Here is a 25,810-nt window from a genome sequence, read left to right as displayed (position 1 = left end):
CTAAACAAAGTTTAACTGGCTGGGATAGTGATGTTACATTATGGTAAAGCCAACTCCCCAGAGCACTGGCTATCACTTTTAGTTGTCATCATCAAACAGACGGGCATTACAACGACCACTTGCTCAGAGCTGCTCCAGCATGAAGCAGGAACTCTACTTGTGTCTGTTGTTTTTGTTTGGTTGGTAGTTTATGCTTTTGTTAGTTTTTAATTTACTGTACAAAATAGCTTATATGAGTTTTTCAGAACATATCTAGATCATAACAGCAAAGGGCAAAACTCAATAAATCGCTCCGACTTTTTCATTCACGTCTGCAATACTATATTCCCAGAAGGCTTTAGACATATTCGTATCTTGGTTTCCCCACCTCAGACACTGAGATGAGAGAGGTCCTGGGGCTCCTGTTTCACTTTATACAACATTGATGTGAAAGTATGCTTTACAGACAGGCTTTTAATCCATGTTCTTCCACTGCTGATATTGAGCTTCAATTATGTGCAGACAAGAGGTGTTTCAGGGTGCAGTGTAAAGAATAAAGCAAACCTTGGGTTCCCATTCAGGCTCAGTAAGAGTGAGAGACAAACTTTTTTGCCTCTTCCTGTCTGTCTGGGAAAAAAATAGTAATAATTAAAAATAAAAATAAAAATAGCAAAGCTACATAAAACAAAACCGTTGGGGACTGAACGTGACTGGATAAATAAACTTTGGAAAAGAGAAAGAGGGAAATAAAAAATACCTTTCTGTGTAAGTAAGGTAAAGCAGGTTATTTTGCTCATATATGTGTATATTTATATCTGATTAAACCAGTCCTGATGCAATATGCTGAAAACCTCCCTGTTTTCCTCAGCCCATGGCGTCTCGAGTAGTGACTTGCAACAGGAACCTCATCTGTTGCAAACACTTTGAGCCTTCCTTATTTCTCAGAGAGGAAGTATGTGGCCTGTTTGGCAAATGCTGCTCTACATGACAGCGTGAACTTCACAACACACTCATTCGCCCGGCTGCTCCTCGCCTTGATCAGCTAAACCTTGCTGGCAGCGTGAGAGCAGTATTATGACTACGGCTTTTTTGAGAAATACTGCAACCTGGAATATCATGCCCAGCATTTAAAGGTAATCATTACTCTGATACATTTTAGATTATCTGTATATAGGACCAAATCTTCCAATGTTTATTTATGTAGAAGAGAGCTTTATTTCCTTAATAATGACAGCATTCAGACCATGGATTTCAAGTACCGTCTAAGGTAGAAATAGAAAAGCCTGCCTTGATCCTTTTCACAAGGACTAGCACTAAGCATAGAAGGCAAAAGAAGTATTTCTACTGAAAGCTGGCATTAAGAGACATGCATAGGACCTTCTGTTGAAGCAAACTGCAGCTCTCTGTAACACAAAACGTGAGAAATGTCTCAGACAGATTAATGGGCTTTTTATTCAAAGTGTTAAAAGTTTGCATAATGTGGCATTTGTGTTGTTTCACAGTACTCAGATTTTGCATGTGTCTGTGAATTACCTTGACTGCAACATTACCTTGCTCTTTCTAAGTGCAAAGATACAAGTGTCTCAAAGCTGAAAGGATGCTCATTTTGATTAATGACAAATTAAGGAAAATTCACCAAAAAGATACAATTTAGTAAATCAAAACTGATTTTTTCCCCAAAATAAGAAATGACAGGCTGTTGGTGTTTACATTTTCAAGCTAAATGGGATTCAGATATTACCTGTGAACATTACTAAGAACTAAATTTTAAGACCTTGAAGGTATAGATGTCAATGTCAGGTAGCAAAAATAAAATCAGGTATAACATCTCAGGAATGATAAATTTCCTCATTTTACTGGTCTGCAGTATTCTTTGTAGAATGTCTTTACTCGAGTGCTTATTTTGTCTTTTTATTTCTCATTATTTATGTTTCTTCAATATTTACTAATTTTAAGTCATTTGAAATAAAACTTTGACAAAGTTCTTATAAAGCAATGGAATTTCCTCTATGCCATGATATGTAAGTACTCCAGAATGACATTTTCTCAGAGAACAGATTCTGTGAGAGGAAATTATTGTTAGTGTGCTGCTTGCAGGAACGGAAGGTGTAAATTGTACCACAGGTTTTGAGACACATGGTGTAGGTCAATGAGATTCCAGTCTTGAAAGGTGATGGGATCATATTTGCCGATAGCTCTGCCCCTGACAAATAGGACACAAAGCAGGATTGGGGCTGTAGATGTTTCCTCACCTTCCTTTTTTTTTTTTTTGGTAGCTAAAATAAAGTAGTAAAGATGACTAAATCCCAGTAGTTGTGGGTTTGCAAACAGTTATGGCAGCAGCAACCTGATTCCCTTAAATGTCATATGTGCAAATGGAAAGGGCCAAAGCTGGGGAGATTGCAAATGTGGTCTTAATGGTTAAAATCAAGTTTCCACACAAGCCTGAGGAGGTGGCCTGTAAACGGGCAAAGCTACCCTTACACCTACAGGTAGAACTGGGCTTGGTGTGCAGCCCAGCTGCTGCACTCCTCTGTGCAACGCCTGGGGTTTCTAAGACAAGATATCTATCACTTCACCTTAGTTCTTCCCAAATAGCCATCAGTGGACAGTTTTCTTAGGGTCTGGTGTAATTATCTGCTTGTGCAACAGAGGATGCAACCTCTAATTGTATGCCAAACCCTGCAAACCCAGCAGATGTAAGTCAGACGCAGTCCCTGGAATAAACTCTCCATTTCAAAAGAATATCATCTATAAAACTGTCATTGTTCTTCTATTTACTGAAATGATTAAAAATGGGCTCAACCGCAAGATGCTTTACAGTTTCCTGTAAGTCTATTTTTGCAGAGTATCTCAAAATTTGAGAAAGCCACCATACAGTTTATCGTATAACGATATAATGAATTTGGATTGTGTTGTCAATACTCACCACAAGCACAAGATACTTAAATGATCAAGATCTATCATGTACTTAACAGTCATGTGCAGTGTTACTTTAGAAATACTTAGGACACTAATTCATACACTGTTACCCTAAAAACAGTGATATGAAATTGTCAGCGGGCAAGTACAACAACCTTCTCATCTGCCCCCCTTCAAACAAAACTTCACATTTCTTCCATTTCAATTCCACTTTCTAATATTTCAGAGTTAAGCCATACCTCAGGACATTCATTCCACCATCTTTGACTGGACTTTTATAAAAATTTAAAAATAAGCACTTTTACTCTGCCCGATGTGTAATGACAAGTGTCCTTGGTGGGAAAACCAAGTCGGACATATCATTTTCCTTTTAATCACTTTGGATTAGCAAGTCAACAGCAGCAGTCACAGTTTTCTATTTGTCTTTCCTTTTTTCTTTTTCTTTCTTTCTTTCTTTTTTCTTTTTTTTTTTTAATTGAATACTTCTGCCTTGAGTCTAGAGAACATCTTAAAGCCTCTTCCACCTTCAAGATTTAATGCTGCCACCAATGGTAATTAGTGACAGTGAAACTTGGCACGGAAAATGTTGTGAGGCAGAGCAAACTGTCTGTCACGCTAGTGACATCACAGTCCAAAATGCCATTGCTCTTCACTATTACTGTAAGCACCTTATAACATTTTTGTTTTCCATAAGTCAGATTCTTCCATCTCTAACATAACAGCACTGAGCTGCATGCTCCTTCGTCTTGTTGACTTCAGGGGTCCTTTGAGAGGAGCAAGGTCATATAAAGCAACGATTCGTACAACAGAAGTGAGCAGTTTAGTTTTGGATGCACTCTTCAAAAATACAAAGTAGGCACATGGTTTTGTCCTGGACTCCTAGTCCTTCTGGTCTAGACAGCAAGCAGTTTAATTCCCAGCAGCATAGCAGCAAACCTTCAAAAGCATATCAGGTATTTTTAAAGCAACATTTAGAGTTCAGACACCTAAATACCACCTAGGAAATGAAGGTGCCTTGCTCAAATGTGCCGTGCTTTTAGAAAGTTGGTAAGTACAAGGTAAAATTTTCAGAATTCTTTCCATCATGTACAAATGCTCCATCTCACTTTCCAACATGACTCAGGCACCCTTGAAAATGGTATCCACTGCATCTTAAGAGCATGAAAAAAGCTCTTAAAAGCAGTCTGTCACAAGCCTGATCACTAGTAGGATGCCTTGCTCTTCTGGCCCTCAAATACCAAGAAATCAGAATAAATGGGCACACAGAGGTAGGATTGCATTAATTTTATTTGTGTGTGGTTTTGTGACACAAAATTCAAGTGCTATTCTCATCTAGATAACAGTTGCATGTGTTAAAATTCTAATCAGGCGTAAGATATCCATGCTGCCATGCTTGGCACCTATCTGGAATTGCACAAGCCTTTAGTAACTGTGGCTTAACATTAGCTTAGCTAGAGCTGAACTGCCCTTTTAAGTACTGCAAAAATATGGTTACTACAGCACAGATCTCAGTGAAGGTTATCTGTCCAGGTATTTATCCCAGTTTTCTGGCTGAGCTTTTCACTCCTGCTGAGCTCTCTATTGTTGTGCCCAGGAAATTTTGCTGGCTAATTTGAAGATGCGTCACGAATGTCTATAAAACCATTCTATGATTATATCTGTAGCTACCGTATTGGCTACGCTATTTCTGTCTGTTCTTGTTATTTTTAATGGTATATAACCGAGGAAAACATTGAAGAAATTAAAATTATTTCTTGTGGAAAAAATATTCAGAGTTAGTTTGGGAAATTATAAGCCTGCAGATAGACAGTGGCTACCAAAATGAATTCTCGGGTTAGTTTTCAAAACTCAGGTGCATTTAAACGGAGAATAATTTAGTGTTTTCTACCAAGGGAAGCCGTTTATTATTTATCCAAATAGTTTATTTAAGGTTACTCTTGTATTATTATTATTCTAGATTTCCTAGATAAAGCAATGGAAGAGGTTTTTATTCTTGTGAAAACAAATTTCATGCATTTTTCAGAAAGACATTTGTACAGCTTTATCCTACACGTGTTACAAACTACTATCTGAATGCATACAGTGAAAAGGAGAATGAGCCTTTTGGTCAGCGAAATAGAGACTTTTAGTAAAGAAACTTTGGGAACAGAACTAAAAAGCTTGAAAACTGTATGAGGCAGAGTCAAACTGTGCACTACCATCTGTTTTAGCACATATCTACTTGCATTTGATAAGAGGCAAATTATTTTTTCTTTAGAAGAGTATTTTATTCTGTAGGGCATCTCCCTGAATTCTCACTAATATATGAAATATGTATTGTACTAAGCAATATACTCAGTTTTGCCAATCTTATTCCAAAAGACAATTAGTGATAAAGCATCACTGTTTTCAGCAGTACAGCTTCTCAAGCTAGACACCACTCTAACACCGCCAGGCTCTCACCTATCATAAGTAAAGAAGAACATCCCAAAGACAGCAATCATCTTTGAAACATCTATGCTTAAAGAGATAGAAAGATAGAGATTGCACCTGAGTTTAGTAGAAACACACAGGATGCTGCCAGATCTCCTGTTATCACTTTCATGGGGCAAATAAAATAATCTTTAAAAAATCATTAGTTATTAGCTAGTGGTGTTGACGTTTTTATTTTAAATTAAAAATTCAAATAGATACAGCTTATTTGCCTCTGCAAATATTCAATAGCATATGACAGCTTCCAATCCAAAGGCTACTTCTGCCAGTTCATGGACAATTAGGTTCATGGAGAATTAGGACAGGCAGAGGAGAATGACCTCTCCCTGGCAATATTTAATTTCATGACTGTCTGATGCCGTATTTCTTGTACATCCACCCAAACTTTGCAAGACACAATTCTGAAGAATTTGCACCACTCGCTTGATGCAGGAGTGTTTCGAGATCAAACACTTTGAGGCAATGTGTTACTTTTAAGAAGGAAAAAAAAAAAAAAAAGGAAAAAAAGAGGGTGGGGGGGAACATTGCCCACATTTGCTGAGATCACAACTGCATCAGAAGAAAACCACTGAGCAACATTCTTACTGCTCGGCAATAAGGCAACACAGTACCGAGGGCTGAAAAACAGATACGTCAATCTAATTAATTTCTTTGTACCTTAAGAGCTCCAAATGTTGTAAAGAACATTTTGTATCTAAAATGACTGTACAGGCATGGCTTTTCTGTGACTTCCTATTGTGCTGAGGTACTGGTAATGGAAACTTTTACTACGCTGCGTTCTTCTGAGCAACTTCCCTAGCTGTGGTTTTCTGCTATTCCCCTGATAAAAGCACCAAAGTGGTGAGAGTTTAGCAAATATGTAAAACTCTCGCAAGAACTTGACAAAAGAGTTCTCAAAAACAAAACCATATAACATCGGAGACACCAAAACTGGGTCATTTCTTATGTGTTGGCACAGCAGGTGTTATTCTGAAGTTTAATTTCAATGTCTCCTTTGATTTAGTTCTGAAGAGCTTTGACAGAAGTACACAATGGGAAATACTATGAAAATGACGAGAGCCTCTGCAGAAACAAATGTGGCGAGCCAAACAGGTAAGCACTCATTTAATTTCTTTCAAGAGAAAAAGATGTTCAAAATATATGGTACATTCATCTGTGTGTCTTCCTTCATCTGCCTGACATAGAAAAAAAACAAGGGCATGACTTTGCTGTGGGAGAAGGAGGGCATCCTGTAGACAGTGTTTGTTTTTACAAATATTCCAGCGTGTTTTCTAAACACTTTAAGTAAAAAAATAAAATACTTTAAAACTATTATTTGCTGGTGCACCTTGAAAGATGCTCCTTCTGATTCAGAAAAAAAATGACATGCTTTGGAAACAAGAAACACTGTATTTTGACAAACTTCCGTGTGATATTTTATGCAGTTTTTCTTGAATTTGCTTTTTTTTTTTTTTTTTAGGTTAAAAGCCTTAATAATGTCATACTTGCACTGAACCTGAAATCCACTGTTAGACAGTTGTATTAAAATTAGCGTGCAACCAACTTTCCATGTCACTAGGTTTAAAAATAAAGGTTAAGGGAAATTATGCATTTTACAGGCCAAGCTTGCAAAGGGGCATTGAAAACAGTTGCCCCATGCATCCTCACATGAAAAATATCATGCTGTACTGAATCCTGTGGGCTGGCAGAGATCATGTGTTTGAGTAGGAAAGCAAGAGAGTTTCATTGATCTTTTACTCCCAAACAGCAAGTGAGTAGGTGGAGAGTAAGCACAGCCTAAGATATCATACCTCAATTTGCCAGAGAGGTGGTAAAAGAGCTGCAATAAATCATTCCCAAGAGGCGTGGAAGAGAACACAGTTTTGTCTGTTTTTTTGTCTTTTTTTTTTTTTTTTTTTTTTTTTTTTTTTTTTAAGTGTCAGGAGGAAGGTGTTAATCAAAATCTGGGGGTTCTCCATTAGGATGCTCCAGTTGTGCTTCCTGGTTTTGTAAGGATAGAGAATCAGGCTGGTTTCATCCCTGCTTGAAGGAAATCCATCCCTGCTTCTAGCATGGCCAAGATCTAGCTGACACAGGCAGCTGTATAGCCCTGGGTGCTAATAAAGCATAGACCAAACACCGATAATGACATATAACATGAACTGCCCATTTACTATTTATATAGAGAACCTACGCTGATGTTCCTAACAACTGCCATCACAAATACCACAACCATTAAAACAGAGATATACATCCACTCAGAGCAGGACTTTGCAGGGGTATGAGGGCTTATTGCCATGGCCAAGATCTGAAGTTTGTGTTTTTTCCGTACCTGGTGCAAGTCATGATTTAGCAGGACTAAAGCCAACTGCTTCCCTTCCAATTAAATAAATAAAACCTGTCTCTAAAAGGTAACTCAGTAAATGTTGGTAGCACAGTGATCTCAATGGGAAATTACCCATACAGGAATTAAGAGCTCGACATGTCTAGCACTTGTAGAGAGTTGCTTTGTCAGATCGCACCCAACCTTCAGATCTCCAGTATTAGTGACACCTGCTAAGGACACAGGGAGGTCTCAGACACTCTCACCCAGCTGAAATTGCACTGGATACTTATGTTTAATTAACCAAAGCCAGCTGTAAATGTCTGCAAAGGTCTTGTGATCTCTTAGTCTAGATCAGGCCAGTATCTTTCATAAGGGTTTAAATGTTGTAATTGAAGTCAGGCATAGAAGCATCAGTACTGTCATCCAAATCCAATGGAAACAGGTTTTTGAAACAGAACACAGTACTAAAAGCATCTATTGCGGTTAATCCAATGATTTTGTATTTATTTGTCTCCCTGGGAAGATCAAACTACAAATCATATTGCCAAACACTGAATGTTTCCCTTCAAAACCAGCCACCTTTTACTTTAAGAGAGGTGGAGGATGCAATCCACAGACTTACAACAGCAGCCCAAGCAGTTATTGGGAAAAGCAGGCTCGTTTCAATAGAATGGAGGGGAAATAAAATAGAGGGGAAAATAAAAGAAATAATACAACAGAAAGGAAGAGAATAGCAGATAATTGGAATTGATCCGCAGTGTTAATGTACTTGTCAGACCCCTGTAAGTCCCTTGTGTGGTCTGAGAGCTGCACTAAAGGCATAACCTTGTGCTTTTCTCACCTCCAACACATCATTCTTGGTCGTAGAAAAAAGGAAAAATGCATAGCATGCATTTCCCCAGGAGGTATCTGGACTCCAAATACGACTGCAATGCATCTGAAAGCACACTGTGTGGGCATCCCTGACATAACTGAGGTACAGACACCAGGGTAGTTGCAGCAGCAAGGCGTCATCAGGGGTTGTGAGCTCACCCCCTCATTTTTCCTCCCTTGGGACCCTGAATCAGGGGTCAATCCTTTTCTCAGCTGCATACGGCTGCACCTGCATAACTCTCAGTTCCTGAGCTGGCTGGTTTTGAACTAATTTTGGTACACGCCATTGCTACCCTGCAGCCACACCTTGTGGTTACTGCAGCACAGGCAACCACCCAGACACACATGAGTGCCCTCTTTTACCCTCTCTGGGATTCGCCATGCCATAAATCACAGCATTCACGCTGTGGGGCTACGCAGGGACCTGGGTTTGGATGCAATCCCTGTGCTCTCCCCTCCTCTCTAAAAGCGATTTGTAGCCCACTCACAGCTGGCCTCTGAATGAGTAATTTGGGGCATGCAGTATTCAGTCTCACACCTTTGCAAGACATCTAGTACTTGCAGGTATCTAAAACTACTGTGTATTTCATATTCATCTTTTACTGCTCAAAAAAGAAAGGAAAAAAAAAAAAAAAAAGAAAAAGAAAACTGATTCAGTTGAAATGATGGTACTTCAATCTTTCCCTTCTAACTTTTATGTTGTTCCATTTTACCTGTAACATACACACTCAAAGTAGGGAGGAGAGGTTGTGTTAGAAATAAACTCGGTCAATTCTTTTTTCCTTTGCAAGTTGAAAGTGTGGGGAGCTCATCAGACCAAAACTATCAGAAATTTAGATGTGGAGAAAGAGGGTAATTTGTCTAGTCCCTGCTTCGAGGCTTTTGTCTTTGAAAGAAGCTCGTATGGGTTTTGTGAGTGCAGTGGGGTATTTCACATGACCAAAAAACCCAGTGAGGTTTGATTTAAATACCAATTAAAATGAGGGCTTGTTTGTTGATTGGAAGCCTTGAAAGGGTTTGGTTAGTACGTTTCCTCTAATATAAGTACACACATTTTAAGAGGCAAGGTTTGTATGGATGCTGCAGCCAACACTATGATTAATTCCTTCCTTTTCAGAACTACAAATTAACATGCAAAATTGAAACAAAAACAGATATAAAGATGAAAGTGTAAGTAAAATTGTGCAGATCTTCCTAGGGTAGAGAAAAAGTCATGTACCCCCCAGTGCATAATGAAATGCAAACCACCACATACACAAGGCAGAAAAAGTACTTGTTTTCCACACTTTCAGTATGGAAACAAAACATTTATAAATAAATAGCTTAAGTTTTGTTTCTTCATTAAAAAAAATAATAATCTAAATGCATTTTCATTAAGATAAAAAACTAACATTGAATTGTACTACTCTCTAACAAACTGCAATGATAAATTAGATGATGGCACTTTATCCTCACTCTGCAGGTCTTACAATGTACTTTCTGGCATTTATGTCTTGTAGTCCTGGGAAAACAGATCACTATCTTGAAAAACATTCAGCACTAATACTGAGGTACCATAAGCCTCAGGTATTACAGTGCAGTTTCATAGACAGAGATGTATAAGTGTTAGTGCATAACAGGAAAGCAATTAAAGACATATTTAGCAGAGGATTTCTTCAAGATAGATGAACTAATTACAAACTGAGTTACAGTAGACTAAGCACATCAGTTAGCTGATTAATGTAAAGGTACTGGACTAGTTCTCTTTAATTCAGTGATGCTAATCAACTAAGAAAAACATGGTAATACTAATACAAAATACACTGACAAACTAATCCATGTCTACTCTAGACTCTGTCTATACATAAGGATGCTTGCTAACTGTATCATGAGACTACTTCCATGGACAACAGCCATCAAGATTAAACATGCTTACAGTCATTTGGAATATGTGTTAAATCATCTACTACATTGTATAACACTGGTTCCTACTTCATAACAATGAAAAACTACTCAAAATTAACTGAGAATATATTACTTTTTACTAGTTTTAAACCACAGATGTAGAATATTTGCCTTATCACATAGTCTCACTATCACTACTGTAAGGATAGCTGGAAGTGTTAAGATTCTCATTTTGAAAATGGTTGTTCTCTGAAGCCTTGACTGTTTCCCTCAGCCTTTCATTATTATCATTATGAGTTACTTGTAAGGTCCTAGATGCTGGAAACACAGAGCCAGTCTCAGACTTAGTTCTAGATGTTTTTCCTCGATTTCACTTAAAACAAACAAACAAAAAAAACCTGACTTCCTTAAAAAAGGCAAGTTAATGAAATAGCTATATTAAACGGGTAAATTAACAAGATATAAACACGTATCTGTATCCCTAAGAAATTTCTTTATCTGCTCCCTTTAATTCATTCCTATTTTTGCACATGTTGAACTGCTCAGAGTGGGCAAAGACAGAGAGCTGTCCACCTCTGCAAATATACCGTTAGATGGTATTACTAAGGCATGGGAAGCTGCTCCTGCTTGTGGCAGAAGGAAAGTTTAGTTTCCCCACATGCTGGTAGAAGGATGTATTTATTGCTCACCTCCAGCAATAAAAGTAGGCAGTACATTACACGAACCCTCTTGCCAGGAGGTCCAAAAGCTCAAAACACACAGAATCATACATTTCTGAATCTCCCACCCATCAGCCTTTCCTGGGTACCACAGGCTCCTGCTGGATGAGGAGCTCTTAAACATTTGATAGTCCAAGCTGTGTCCATTGCCCGAAGTATACTCCTCATCCCTTGGGATCCCAAGGGACTCGGTTCATGTCCTGTACAGTGTAGTGTAGCCCAGAGTCATCCCAAATGATGTAAAAGGCCTTCTTATCTCTTTAAAGACCTCAGTTCTGCAAATTGCAGTTATACAATGATTAATTATATATTTTGTCTCTCATTAGTGGAAATGAGCATCAAGTGCTACCTCTAGAACAGTTTCCATACAAGGGGGGAGAATAAAGATCTGTCTGTTCATTAAACTGATGGCAAATGGGCAATAATAGCCATGCTCTCATTGACCTTAATCTGAAATAATTTCATACCTTCCAAAACTACCAGCAATGAACTGAAAAATTCAACATACATCTTTTCCTTAAAGGAAAGCATGGTTCAAAATTGTAGCTGGAGGCGTTTAGAGACAGGGACATTAATCAAACTAGGTTTCTTCCTGATACTATAAATACTTCCTCATTTTGATAGTTTCAAACTAAATATGTCCTTTAAATATGGTAATTACTAGAAAAAGTGGTCTAAAATTATTTAGTTATAATTAGCCAAATGCCCTTTTTAAATTTCTAATATCTTCATATTCTTCTCCAAAGTTATAGGCTCATCTTTAGCTCTCTATGTTTACCAAGTGACATTTTAGTGAGATTTTTTCCCATATTACTTTCTATAAAATACAGCATAGACAATGAAAAATCTATTTCTGTTTCAGAACATTATCATCTTTGTAAGTGACATTTTCATCCTTCTTTAACAGCTCAGGAGAGTGATTTCCTTGCCGTCCTCTATGACTATCCCTCAGCAGACATAAGCCAACCTATATTTCATGTAGGAGAAAAACTGCGTGTGCTATCAGAGTAAGTTGATCCATTTTTTCAAATTAGGTTTTATTACAATTGATGCAAAGCTATGTTTTATGTAGCTTCTGGATACAGTTTAGCAAAACAGAGTTCAAACTCTGCAACAAAGGATGCTTAGCCATAGAGTAAATTTTCCTAGAGTCTAAAGATTTGGGATTTTAAATTTTTCTTAGATACTTGGATTCTTCTGAAATGTCTTCTCAAGCTGGATTCCTTAAAATAGGAATCAAAGCAGAATTCTGCTTTGAAAAATGATTTTGAGCAAATAACCTCACATTAGTGGGAAACAGATTAAGAAAAAATAATTTGAATCAGGTAGAAAAGGAAAATGGTTCTGAGTTTCTTCACTTCAGGCCTCTCTGTCTTACCCTTTTCAATCTAATAGTTTCTTCATGATTAGGACCTTGAATTTTGCTTTACATTTGAGACACCTTTAATAAAATAAAATAAAAAATATATATTTAAATTCAATCTGCATTTTCTTAATGGGAATAAAAAAATAAATGTTTTCCCAGCTGGTTCTGCTAAAAAAAATAATAATCCCAAAAGGAAGTAGGCTTAAGAACACTAGCTTAGACTGACCTTATGTACAGTATAAATACTGCCACACACAAGAATAAGCACACCTTCTAAAACAGAAGACAGCGGCCTTGATATTCTTTTATGCATAACTTGTATAAGCATACAGTGACCTCCTAGGAGTCACTCAGCCCCATGGCCCCTGTTTTTACAGCTTAAAAAGAAATGAGAGATTTCAGTTTTGCAGCTGGCAAAGCAGATGGATTCAATGGGAGACCAAAGGCATTCATAGCAGAGATATCCTCTGAGGATTTCTAAATTAATGGCAAAAGTCTCTGGGGAAGTCAGAACATCAAAAGGCTGGAGGACAGAAGTACTTAAGAGAAATATCACAGATGCTTCATGAATTCTCAGTCTTCTCCAGACCACTGTGACCTCCTATGGCCTTTGTCAGCAACAAGACACAGAGCTATATGGACTCAGAGTGCCTGAAGTTATGTTCTGCTGACATGCTGCTTTTCCTAAACCTGGAGATCACAAGACTCACGCAATACCACCAGAAGAATTTATTTTGCTGATGAGAGCTTCCCTAAATCCGGGGTGTTCTGTTCCGGTAATTTCTAGCCAATTAAACCTTGCTTATGCTTGTGTAACATTTAAGACATGGTACAATTGCCTTACCTTGGAAATCCCAGCTTAAAGAATCAGTCCTAACTTTCATCAGCTGTGGCCCCTCATAACACCACAGAACTACATCTACCCATGTCGTTGTGAATGATACATGCTGCATATCATGCACACACATGTGGTGTATGGTATGACCTGCTGGACATACAGCTTCTAAAAGAACTAGGCTTTTGCAGCTGCAGTTTTTATCATGTTTGTCTGTGGTGCAGCTATCAAGAACTTCTGGTAGTGAACAAAGACCAAAGTAAGCCTGGATGGGAGTTTTCCTGATTTTGACCAGCTTGTGCACAGAAGAAAAGATGCTTCAATGCTCAATGCAAAGCACAGTATCCTATTCAAGGGCCTGTTCTGCCCAGCTGGTGTATGCACCAGTGTTAATGGGAACTATTTGCATACAGGCTCTTGCTGTACATAAGCTGTGGTGTAATTTTTCTCCCAAGTCATTCAAAGAAGCAAAATACAGTGGAAGAGAAGAGCACCATGTCACTACCAGATGTACAACTGGATTTAGCTTGCACTAGTTGGACCTGCTGTTTGATGGACCAGCTCCAGTGATGTGCCCCAATCTACATAATTTCTGTGGCTTCTGCCCCAGAAGCCACTCTGGGACTTTTAATAATCACAAGGATTTTATAGCATTAGCAGTATTAGAATTTGTAAGAAGGTAGATGCTGAGTATCTCAGATTTTTTGTTCTTCCAGTTCTTGGTTCTGGCTGGGAGAGTTGTGGGAAAAAAAAAAAAAAGGGGGGGGGGGAGGAAGGGAGGGAGAGGGGAAGAAGGGGGCAAACAAAATGACATAAGCTTCTCATGGGTTATTTCAAGGCAGATAGACAGCTGCAAACAACACTTGCATGGCCTGAAATTTCCAGCTCAGTCTTCTCCTTTTTCCTCAGCACATACATTCTTGACCACAAAGCCAGCCACTATAAGCCAGAAAGTATAATTTAAGTGTTTCCAACTCAGCTGCCTTGACCTAATCTAACCAAGCATTGGGTCTGCTGTGTAGGAATTATTTGGGAGCATTGACTGCCACATTAACGGCCACAAAATGAGTATTTAAACACTACTATTTGAATTCAAACCCTTAAAGAAAAAGATGGAGAAAAAGCCACCAGTTATTGTAGTTGATCATTGCCATAAAACCCTTTCACTAGTCACTAGAGCACTGCAACATCCCTGTGAAAATTCTTGTTACTCTGCCCTCCCAAGGGACTCAAAAGCGAAAGCCAGTACTCAATTCAGCAAGAGCCTAAGATAGATCAATAAAAAAAATATGCCTGGTCACCTACTTTCAGCTATGAGGTCTTTTTTATTGGAGCTTGGTCAGCAACTGAATTAAAAGGGAAAGAAACTCATGAAGTAGTTATATTAGATTAAAAACCTGTTTGCAGGCAGAGTTCATTTGCTGATATTACAGGAGGAATTACAGGGTTGCCTAGACACAGCATACTCAGCCATAATCTGAATGATTTGGATACCAAAGAAGTCCAGCTGTGGGAAGACAGAGCACAGCATGGCTTAACCACTGAGTATTTACCCTTCTTCTTTTAACTACAGAAAAAATATTTTATTACTTATGCAATTGAAATAGAACAAAAGCAGCTTATTTCTGTGTCCAAATTTAATCCTAATGTAGGATTAGAAGTGGAACTACTCTAAGTGAAAGAAACTCAGGTCTGTTTCTGAATATGCAGATTCAAAAACACAGACAAAAGTCTACAGCGTAGGCTGTAGGTCTTAACTCATTTCTAAAATGAGGACAAGCTCTGAAAGTACATCTGAAAATATCTATTCACTTGCTTTCACACAGTGAAGGAGGTTGGTGGAGAGTCCATTCCCTTACAACAGGTCGAGAAAACTATATTCCAGGAAAATATGTAGCAAAGGTTTATCACGGGTAAGTAAATGCATTTCCTTTAGCCTTCCAACACTACTTTTGTACATATACCACACTGATTAGTGCTATTTGGTGTCATAATAAAAACAACGCCAAGAATGAGTAGGCTGAAATTTTATTTGATAGCCTAATGTAATTACCCACATCTCACTTTCCTTGAAAACTGATATCAAATTAATATATAAGTTTAGAATATATGAAAATGAAAATCCTAGTTTTGAACAACTAGAAAGATCAAAAAGACCTCTGTTGTCATACAAGATACTCAAAATACTTCTGCTGTGTGGACTGGTCTTTAATTTTAAGTCCATGGATAAAGAAATTCTGTTTACAAAGAACCTTTAATATTGACAAAAAGTGTATTTCTAGGCCACAGATGCTTTCAAGAACATAAACTCTCACACAGGAAGAGCTAGGACTCGTTCAAAGGTTTCATGTTGCCCTAGACACCAGTCCGGAAGAAAAACATTAAAGCATACACTTAAAGCTTTTCTGGAAAAGGGTTTTAATAGCTGTTTAATTTTAAGCATATGAACTGTGAACTTCACTGGAATTTATACATGTGTTTAATTTTTAATATATTCTATATCCTGTTGGAATAGAGATGCTTTCCAAATTTTGGGGCACAGATATGGTTGTGGAAAAATACTGTCTGTTGTTTTCCCAAGACCAGGTCAAACAAAACAGAAGAACTATTTTATTTTAAAGTACTAGTAACTCCTATACCAGCATGGCAAGCTCAGCTACATCATTACTCACTAGCTGTGGCAAAATACAGCGGTGCAGCAAGTTATGAAGTAAAATTAGTAGGACTAATGCCACTTCCCTTTATCCAGAAATCCAATTAATTTAGAAGATTAGACTGTACCGTAAAATAATTTTATTTTATTTGCGGTATATAAATATATAAAATACAATTAAAACAATAAAATAGAAGTTGCCTAAATGAAAGAGGGGGATTGAACTCAAGTATCTGTAATGCCACAGATATGCCATCAACATACCACATGGATATGTCCCTACCAATCTAGATAAAGGCATCTTGAAAAGTTTCCTTTCCCCTAGTAAGTCTAAACCTTATTCGTTCTTGTCATAGTCTCACAAAAGTTATTCAAACTCAGTACATGAAAAAGGAGAGCAAGATTTTCTCCATAAACTGAGGAAATATGCCTGGACATAGTTGAGAGAAAACTACAGAAAGCACAGTGTTATTTTTGCAGTCACTTTCCTGGCTAATGCTGCACTTTCATGGCCACATGCTGCTCTCTTCTTCACTTGTGCCCAAATTTCAGAATTTGTGTTTTCCTGCTTCACAGCTGGTTATTTGAAGGGCTGGGAAGAGAAAAAGCAGAGGAACTTCTACAGCTTCCCAACACCAAGGTTGGCTCCTTCATGATCAGAGAGAGTGAAACTAGGAAAGGTGAGAAATATTTTTCCCCTTGATCTCAGGCATTAACAGTTTTATAACCTTTAATTCTCTCCCTATCCTGCTCCGCGTGGATCACCTCAGATCCTTAAAAATGTATGTAATGGGAAGGCAAAGGCACTCAGTGCAGCATGCCAATCTTTCACCAGTCACCTATGGCACAAACAGTGCCGTAAGCTGGGTTGATGGCCATGGAAAGTTCCACAGGCACCAGCACAAACAAGACACAGTTGTTTAAACATTGTTATTTACTTTGGTTGCATGCAAAGCTTATTAAGCAGTGGGACTTTTCAAATGGAGGAAAAGTCGTAGCTTTGCCTTGGTCTACAAAAAATTGTCTGAAGAAGCCATAAAATACACACAAAGCAGAGACTATGTAAACAGGTAGTTCTTTCACGCACATTTCAAAAATTATGTCTAATATTATCAGGGTTGCTTTCAATCCATTTTCCACCCAGCCTGTATTTGCTCTTATGATTGCCCCAGTCCAGGAGCAGGACCTTGCATTTGGCCTTGTTATATCTCACAACGTTCAACTAGGATGGCCTCTCTGTTTTGTCAGATCTTTCTAGGACCTTTTGGATCATTGTACCACATTTGAAAGATACATTGGTTATGGTCACCACTTGCCATGCAGAATTAGGACCCTACTTTGTTGTAATCAGTTCTCATGTTTTTCCAGGATTATATTCCCTGTCAGTGCGGCACAGGGAAGTGAAGCATTACAGGATCTTCCGCCTCCCAAACAACTGGTATTATATCTCTCCACGGCAAACGTTTCAGTGCCTTGAAGACCTCGTGAATCACTACTCAGGTAAAAACTACTGCAACTGCAGAACAAATATATTTTCCACTAGAAACTTGAAAACTATATATCAAAGGTCCAGAACATGAAGTTTTCTTTATGCCAAAGACTTGCAGCTACTACCATAGAAAAAGTTTAAATCTAGATCCGGCTGTCATTTATACCAATATCAGTCCAGTGGATGGCACCTGTTTTAATGACTGTTTTCTGGATTTATGGTAATCTAACCTGTGCCAGAGATATGTTGGCAAACAACACAATTAAGTGGCTGCAGTTGCCATACATTAAAATGAGAAAATTATAAGATGAAAGAGGAAGAACTGCAATAAATTAGTTGTATAAAAGTTACAAGAGAATAATAGGTTCTGTTTTAATTAGTAATTTAAAAAGTGTAAGGGCACAATGTTTGCATGTTTCAGGGGTAAATGAAAAAGCATGTTGGCCAAAGAGTATGCTTATAAACTGGAAAGAAAAAAAAAGAAGGGTTGCAACATACTCACTTACAAAACGCACAAAAGGAAATTTCAAGTCCAGTGATATAAAGTGAGAAGTAAGAATTGAAACAGGATAATATTTTTCTATACATTTCAATTACCTGACACCTTTCTCCATTTAGAAAGAAGCAAACAATCAAACCCTATGATTCTCAAAGAAAAACACTCAACAATTTACATTTTTACTTGAATTATATCTACAAGAGCTGACATAGCGAAATTTAGCTCTCCTCATTCCCTCACCATCAGCTGATGCAGCATCTCACCCTGAAATAAGGCTAAGAGGTCTAAAATATCAGCAATTGCCATAACATTCTCTACTTGGGCAGAAGAACATAATGTAATGTTCCTAGTGGGACAAGGAGGAGAGAATAGAGAGATGAAATACAGATGAATGCAATCTGAATTTAACATGAACACACAAACTCTGATTCATTTCATAGCCATGTTCCAAAGTAAAGTAGGTACACATACAATCCAATCTCAGTGGTTGCATCTTGCATCTATTTTGTACTCTGTTTGCATGACTATGATGATGGAAAGCAAAAGCAGAACTCACAAAGTACTCAAGAAACTTGGCTTTAAGTCCCTGCTCTGTCATAAACTTCCTTCTAGATTTTTGGCCAGTCACTTAATCTTTCTGTGTCTCAGTTCCTCAGTCATGTGGGAAACAGATTCCTTGTTAAATTAAAAGGCAAAGGTATGAGGAAGAGAAGTTAAGGCTGTGTTATAATGTCCTTCCTGAGAATACACATTTTATTGATTACTACTACTACTGTGTCCAGAGGTGTTTACTTGAGCACGCACCAGGGAAGCAAAACAACAAAGAGAACAATGAGCAAGGATTAACTTTATGTGTATTCATTTCCCCATTCAGAAGTTGCTGATGGCCTCTGCTGTGTCCTTACAACACCCTGTCTTACCCAGTGCACTAACAACAACAGCGTAATGAATCAAGTTCCTCCTGTGGTCATGCGGAATAAAAACTTCAACTGGAGAAGCATTCACAGGTACCACAACGAACACAGACTGCCATAAACAACAAATTCTTTTTCCAGCCTTGTACGTACTAGCACTTACAACACAGGAGAAACAGCCGTTTGCTTCTCCTAAAACCAGTTTCAAATATTCAAAGTTGCTAGTAGCATATGAACCCATGAGATTTGGATGTCCAACTCTCTGATAATCTTAGTTCTCTAACTTTTGGAAGTACAGTTAACATTAAATAATTTCTCCTATCTGGACATTAGTATGGCTGTACATGCAGTCTCACTGGGACTCTTGTGTACTCTCCACTACAGGGGCAGGAGTAAGAGGCAGGCCATAATCCATTGTCAGATCCATCACTAAAGGCATACAAGCCCCTGTAATCAGAAATTTTTCTGCCTTGTTCACCTAGTGGCCACACACAAAGCAACAGAATTGTAATGAACGCATTGTCACATCTTTCCTGTTGACTCCCATTTCACACACAGCCCAAATGAAGGTTCATGAGATTTTTTTTTTTATGTCTTGACTGCAACTAGAGAAAATAGGTCAGGTTTCAGAAGCTGGTGAAATAACCACTTTCAGAAACAAAAATACCTCTTCCTTCTGAAGTGTAAACTTCCATCCATTACCCTTAATTCACAAAGCATTTTCGTTTGCATACAAATGCAAGAATTTTTTTTGCAGTATTGAGGCCTTTTTTTACCTACAAATTAAGAAACTATATACATGTTATTTTCCTTGCTGATGCTCAAAAACAGTCAGATGCTACTGTTGTACTGTTTCAGAAAATCACTGAGACAGAAATGTCAGGTGACTTATGAGCCGGGAAATTTCTTATAAAAAATTAACACTGTTTGGTTTAAAAATTTTTAGTATTAGACTAGTTAGTTAGTATTAGACTAGAATAGTTAGTATTAGACTCTGTTTAAGTAGCTGAAACAGTAATTAAACTTTATTCTTTTAAAGGCTGGAGATGACTGAAGATACTGAAAACACACTGGCAGCAATAGATGATTCTTGTCTCAGCTATGGCCTGAGGGAAAGCATCGCTTCCTACCTCTCCTTGACAGGGGATGACAACTCTTCTTTTGTGAGTGCCAGAAAGAAGAAAGCCCAGTCTCTTATATACACAGGGAGCAAGCATAAGAGCGCCCTTCACTTGCCACCTACATACTACGAAGACTGAACCTAGAGGGGTAAATAAAAACTGAGGGATTAAAAACAAACAGCAACCAGAGCACCCTGTGGTCTTGCAGTCCTTCAACAGCTGAGAGATACAAGTGCACCAGCTGATGATCAAACGCTGATTATGCTTCTGCATTTCCTCTTCTGAACATTAACCAGAGACCTTCCTAAAGGCACCATCCTAGCCATGGCAAATGCTAGGAGTGTGCCCAGCGCACCTGAAATATGACCTTGTTCATAAGCAAGACAAACTGAGACAAACTCTAAGTCAGGAGTCAAGTGAGGCAGAGGACTCTTCAGTAACGGTGATGCCCACCACTGTACAATGATAGGAAAGGACTATCTACAGCTCAATACCTTAATTTAAGTCTTAGTCTGGTATTTTCCATGAGGCTAAACCATGTTTACAGAACCTACCTATACTGAGAGGAAGAACCTTTTTCTTCTTCACATGTAATTGTTCATTACTAGTGATGTTGGGTTGGAAAGTCTCCAAGAAAATATCAAATAATGGGCATCCAAGGGACACTTTACATGACTCAATACATAATTTTTACATATATGTGTATACGTCTGTCATTTTTACCTTCTAGGAGAAAAATGAAAAGTTATTGAATCTCCAAGTGGCTTTTAATTCAACTGGTGGGAATGGTCTGCAGTGTCACCAAAAGGTCACAAAATGAAAAAAAGACTTAACTCACAGAGAAGAACAGTTCCTGCTTAGCCCTGAGATGGGAGTACAGGCATATCCAAAAGCAGAATTTATCTGGTCATAGTCTAGCAGATATTCATCAAAGAATAAAGTGGTTTTTGTTTGTTTAAGTGAAAAGTAAAAGTTCTTAATATCATACCTACCTGCAAGGGTAGGCTTGCAAAAGTGTGACCTTTGAAAAAAGAACAAGACTTTAACCTGATCTCTGGAAGGCACCCCATATTTATGTATAATATTTATATTAATATCAGATTTTTAAATAATTAAACTAAGTGAGCAAATCAGAAATACTGAATATTAAAGAGTTTTCTGAATTTCTTGTTTGAAGAGAGTTATGTGAAATAGTAATGACATTTCATCAAATTGCTTAAAGACTTCTTTAGGCAACTGGGTCGATTAAAATCTTATAGATTATAACTTTTTTTTTTTATATATATATATGTACCCTTTGTTAAGTTGAAAAGAAGAACAATGCATGGCCCTTTGAACTTCATTTGTGATTGCTTTCTAAATCAAGTAGTCTCTCACACCTGGGGGTATAAGATGCTACAATTTATATACCTGAGTGGAGATCTTTTCAATCCATTGTTCTGCTATACCATTTTGCACAAATCTGAGTTTAGAGACATAGCCAATTGGGTATGTGTGTATATATTTATATATATATTTCTTCTGTAAATATATTTCATCGCAAATGTGTGCTATACAGATCTTATAATAGATCATTTGCACTAGCAAGAGAGCAAGAGAAGTTCAGAGATCAAAACAGTTCACAGCCTATTTAAACGTTTTTCAGTATTTAAAGGATGAATGTAATTTGGCTGATAAACCTTGAACAAAAGGTTTGAACACAAAGCAAAATGAACTCAGGAACTCTAGATGTTTGTATAATCTCTTTACTATTACTGATTATTAATCTGTTATTGTGGCAAGTGTATTTTAACCAGTGAAATGTATATGGGGAGCATTACAGATTTCCAAGTCACAATTTGTATTTATTCATTAAAATAATATCTAGTAGTTACTTTGTCTTGCTTTTAGAAAATCAGAAACCTGGCAGAAAACTATTACAAGCTCCCAGTCTTGCAATGATACACCAAGAAGATATCTTTGATAGAACACAACAGAAGAATCCAAGAGTCCATGTAACCAGACAGCACTTCGAAAACACTTCAGTCTCTACTCTGTAGGAAGGGGATAAGACGCGTTCTGATGACAGGTACACAGACTCACAGAATGGTTAAGGTTGGAAAGGACATGAGGAGGCCATCTGGTCCAAGCCCCGGCTCAAACAGGGCCACCTGGTTGCCCAGAGCAGGTTGCCCAGCTCCACTTCCAGGTGGCTTCTGAATATCTCCAAGGAGAGAGACTCCACAACCTCTCTGGGCAACCTCTTCCAGTGCTCTGTCACCCTCACAGTAAAAAGAGTGCTTTCTGATGTTTAGACAGAACTTCTTGTGTTCTAGTCTGTGCCCGCTGCCTCTTGTCCTGTTACTGGACACCACTGAAAAGAATCACAGAATCACAGAATTGTCTAGGTTGGAAGAGACCTCAAGATCATTGAGTCCAACCTCTGATCTAACACTAATAAGTCCTCCACTAAACCATATCGCTAAGTTCAACATCTAAACGTCTTTTAAAGACCTCAAGGAATGGTGACTTCACCACTTCCCTGGGCAGCCCATTCCAACGCCTAAAAACCCTCTCAGTAAAGAAGTTCTTCCTAAGATCCAACATAAACTCCCCCGGCACAACTTTAGCCCATTCCCCCTCGTCCTGTCACCAGGCACATGGGAGAATAGACCAACCCCCACCTCACTACAGCCTCCTTTAATGTACTTATAAAGAGCGATAAGGTTGCCCCTGAGCCTTCTTTTCTCCAGGCTGAACAAACCCAGCTCCCTCAGCCGCTCCTCGTAAGAGCCTGGCTCCATCTTCTTTGCACCACCCATTCAAGTGTTTGTAGACATTGACAATATCTCCCCTGAAGCTTCTCTTCTCTAAGCTGAACCGTCCCAACCTTTCTTCATAGCAGAAATGCTCTAGTCCCTTAATCATTTTTGTGGCCTTTCATTGAACTCTCTCCAGTAGACCATGTCCCTCTGGGACTGGGGAGCCCAGACAGCACACCAACTAGATTAACTAGACTTTTCTGGCTAGAGATAAAGTAGATTAATTCTGTAATCCTTGGTGTAATAGTGTCTACATACAGCCTATATATACATCTAGATACATGTCTAGCTGTATATTCACAATTTTTCCACATTTATGTGACATTGTACCAGTGTGACTTTTAGGATGAAATGCTTATTTTCTGATTATTTTACAGGTACCTGTCCAGCAATACAGGACAGCATACATGTTTGAGTTAATCACATGCTCTAGGGTACACATGTGCTCATGTAATAACTAAAACAGGATTTATGTGGTAGAGGGTACATGCACTTTGATTGCGTGATGACCATTTATACAATCACTTTATATAATATAAGTAACGTATAACAAGATATTGGGGACCTTTCAGGAAGCACAATCTTGCAAGGCCAACAGCACCTAGATGATTCCATATGTGTCTGACATTTCCTTAAAAAAAAAAATCAGAAATACTGAACTTGGGTATGGATGTAGCACGGATGTAGCAAAACTGGGACTAATGGAGAAAAATTAATCAGAAGAGGTTGGTTTCTCTGGGAGGGAATGAGGCTGATAAAATAAAAGAAAGGAAATGGGAATATGAAGATGAATCATAGAATCATAAAATATCCTGAGCTGGAAAGGACCCAGAAGGATTATCAAGTCCAATTCCTGACTCTGCACAGGACCACCCAAAAATCAGACCAGATGTCTACAAGCACTGTCCAAATGCTTCGTGTATTCCTGCAGATTTGGTGCTGTGACCACTGCCCTGGGGAGTCTGTCCCAGTGCCCGACCACCCACTGGGTGCAGAAACTTTCCCTAACCCCTAGCCTGACACTCCCCTGTCCCAGCTCCATGCCGTTCCCTCGGGTCCTGTCACTGTCCCCAGAGAGCAGAGCTCAGCGCCTGCCCCTCCGCTCCCCTCGTGAGGGAGCTGCAGGCCGCCATGAGGCCTACACTTGGCCTGCTCTGCTCTGGGCTGAACAAACCAAAAGACTTCAGTCATTCATCGTGCCCTCCAGACCCTTCACCATCTTTGTAAACCTCCTTTGGAGGCTATCTAACAGTTTTATGTCCTTCTTGTACTGTGGTGCCCAGAACTGCACACAGTACTTAGGGTGAGGCTGCACCAACACAAAGGAGAGCGGAACAATCACTTCCCTCAACCAACTAGCAATGCAGTGCTTGATGCACCTCAGGATATGGTTGGACCTTCTGGCTGCCAGGGCACACTGTTGATTCATATTCAACTTGCCATCGACTAGATATTTAAAATATTTTTCAAGAGAAGAGAATGAACTGTTAATTGAAGCCTAGGACTAGGTAGAGCCGAGGAGAATCAGGCGATTTCATCCTATTTTCAGATATGACACATGCTTCCAAATACAAAAGTCCCATAGTAAGTCAACAGCCCACCCAACAGCTTTTTTTTAATATAAAAATTGTACTCGTATATAAATCAATTAATCAAAAGATGAAGTCAAAGCATGTTAATATTCTTATATTCTTAATTTGATTTAAATCAAGACCATAATCATTAAGACTACTTAAAAAAAAATCATACTAATGAAAGATGAAAAAATTTATTAAAGAAGCGTCTCCCAGACAGTTATGCATTGATTTTGTACCATCTATTTTCAGATGAGTTCAAAAACAAAAACCACTACAGGACAGGTATAGGAATCTCAAAGACCTTTTGCTATTTCAGGTGCATCTCTTCCTGTTGGCAAAGCTTCCTAAGTCACACCTCTCTGCATACTAAGATACAGTATCAGGGTTTTATTAGGCAAGACAAAGAACTGAAAAGGAGCACAAAATTACCTTCCACAGAAAAACTGTATTGATTCATGGGATTTTCCCTCAGGGAATCTATATCTGTTATATATTCTCAGTTTCATAATTTGTTGTCTGTGTGCATCTCCTTTTCTACAGTAAAATTAGAATTTTTTGTCATCTTGAAAAAAACAAATAAAACAAGACATCCATTTACAGGAGGTCTAGTTGAGAAATTTGAGTAAATCAAAAGTTGCTTTATGCATCATTACATTAAAAAAAGTACATAGCTGAGCTGCTGCTATCATTTTTACTTTTTATTTTATCAGTGTATTTCACAACTAAATCCATTGTGACACTGCGTGGATTAACTCTTAATAGTACCTTAAAATAAATGGGCAATCCTGCTTTTGCTGAGACAATGGTCTTCACAGTTTCAGAAAGAAAATTGCTTTTGCAGACACTTAATCTATGGAAAGGATTGATATATCTGCCTGCTTGCCACTGTTTTTTACCGTTTTCAATGTTCAATATCCTACTGAAGAGAAAGGAGTTCAAAACTTATTTTATAAAAAAAGAAAAGATGTAATGTGGAACTCCAGTGATAGCGTTAAGCAAAGAAGTACTTGCAGTTCCCTTTCATCAATTGCTCAACTTGTAAATTCCACTACATCCTGTTACAACCCTTACCAGGACCACATCACAGCCTGTTTTAAGTAAAGGGGTTTTGACTTCAGAGAAAGAGTAGGATGGAACTGTATCCTGAGAGAAAAGGACTCTACTAGCAAATTACCTGCTATGCTAAGAGACGAGTAAAAATCTATGAACTGTGTGAGGAGTTACCTGAGACTGACATTAAAAAAAATAATAATAAAATAAAACAAAATAAAACAAAATAAAACAAAACAAAACAAAACAAAACAAAACAAAACAAAATAAAATAAAATAAAATAAAATAAAAAACCCAGCTGCTACTGTACTGTAATTTTTAACAATTTCCCTTGTCTTCCCCACTAGTGA

The 25,810-nt window shown here is 38.2% G+C and overlaps 2 protein-coding genes across 3 annotated transcripts in view; one reads left to right on the top strand and one right to left on the bottom strand.

The window, feature by feature from the left end:
- The window catches only part of TG (thyroglobulin), a 155,356-nt gene that overhangs the window by 34,734 nt on the left and 94,812 nt on the right, over positions 1 to 25,810 (bottom strand). The window lies entirely within an intron of this gene.
- On the top strand, positions 928 to 21,900 carry SLA (Src like adaptor). 2 transcript variants are annotated; one of them, XM_084511359.1, is made up of 8 exons: positions 928 to 1,112; positions 6,377 to 6,465; positions 12,062 to 12,161; positions 15,182 to 15,268; positions 16,585 to 16,688; positions 17,377 to 17,508; positions 18,871 to 19,003; positions 19,950 to 21,900. In XM_084511359.1, the coding sequence occupies exons 2-8, from the start codon at positions 6,405 to 6,407 to the stop codon at positions 20,167 to 20,169; spliced, it is 837 nt and encodes a 278-aa protein (XP_084367485.1). In that variant the 5' UTR covers positions 928 to 1,112; positions 6,377 to 6,404; the 3' UTR covers positions 20,170 to 21,900. The 2 variants fall into 2 exon arrangements, with proteins under 2 accessions (XP_084367485.1, XP_084367486.1); XM_084511360.1 differs by lacking the exon at positions 928 to 1,112 and having other exon boundaries at positions 6,164 to 6,465.

Source organism: Aythya ferina (assembly GCF_964211825.1).
Source record: "Aythya ferina genome assembly, chromosome: 2".
NCBI lineage: Eukaryota > Metazoa > Chordata > Aves > Anseriformes > Anatidae > Aythya > Aythya ferina.
The sequence above is the reverse complement of the archived record's forward strand: the minus strand, read 5'-3'. Positions and strand labels throughout refer to the sequence as shown.

What these genes read in the sequence shown, in the direction of transcription:
- SLA (XM_084511359.1), top strand. Translation starts at nt 6,405, where the DNA reads ATGGGAAATACTATGAAAATGACGAGAGCCTCTGCAGAAACAAATGTG. An exon ending in AAACTGCGTGTGCTATCAGA is followed by an intron (nt 12,162 to 15,181) that starts GTAAGTTGATCC and finishes GCTTTCACACAG; the next exon opens with TGAAGGAGGTTGGTGGAGAG. An exon ending in AACTGGAGAAGCATTCACAG is followed by an intron (nt 19,004 to 19,949) that starts GTACCACAACGA and finishes ATTCTTTTAAAG; the next exon opens with GCTGGAGATGACTGAAGATA.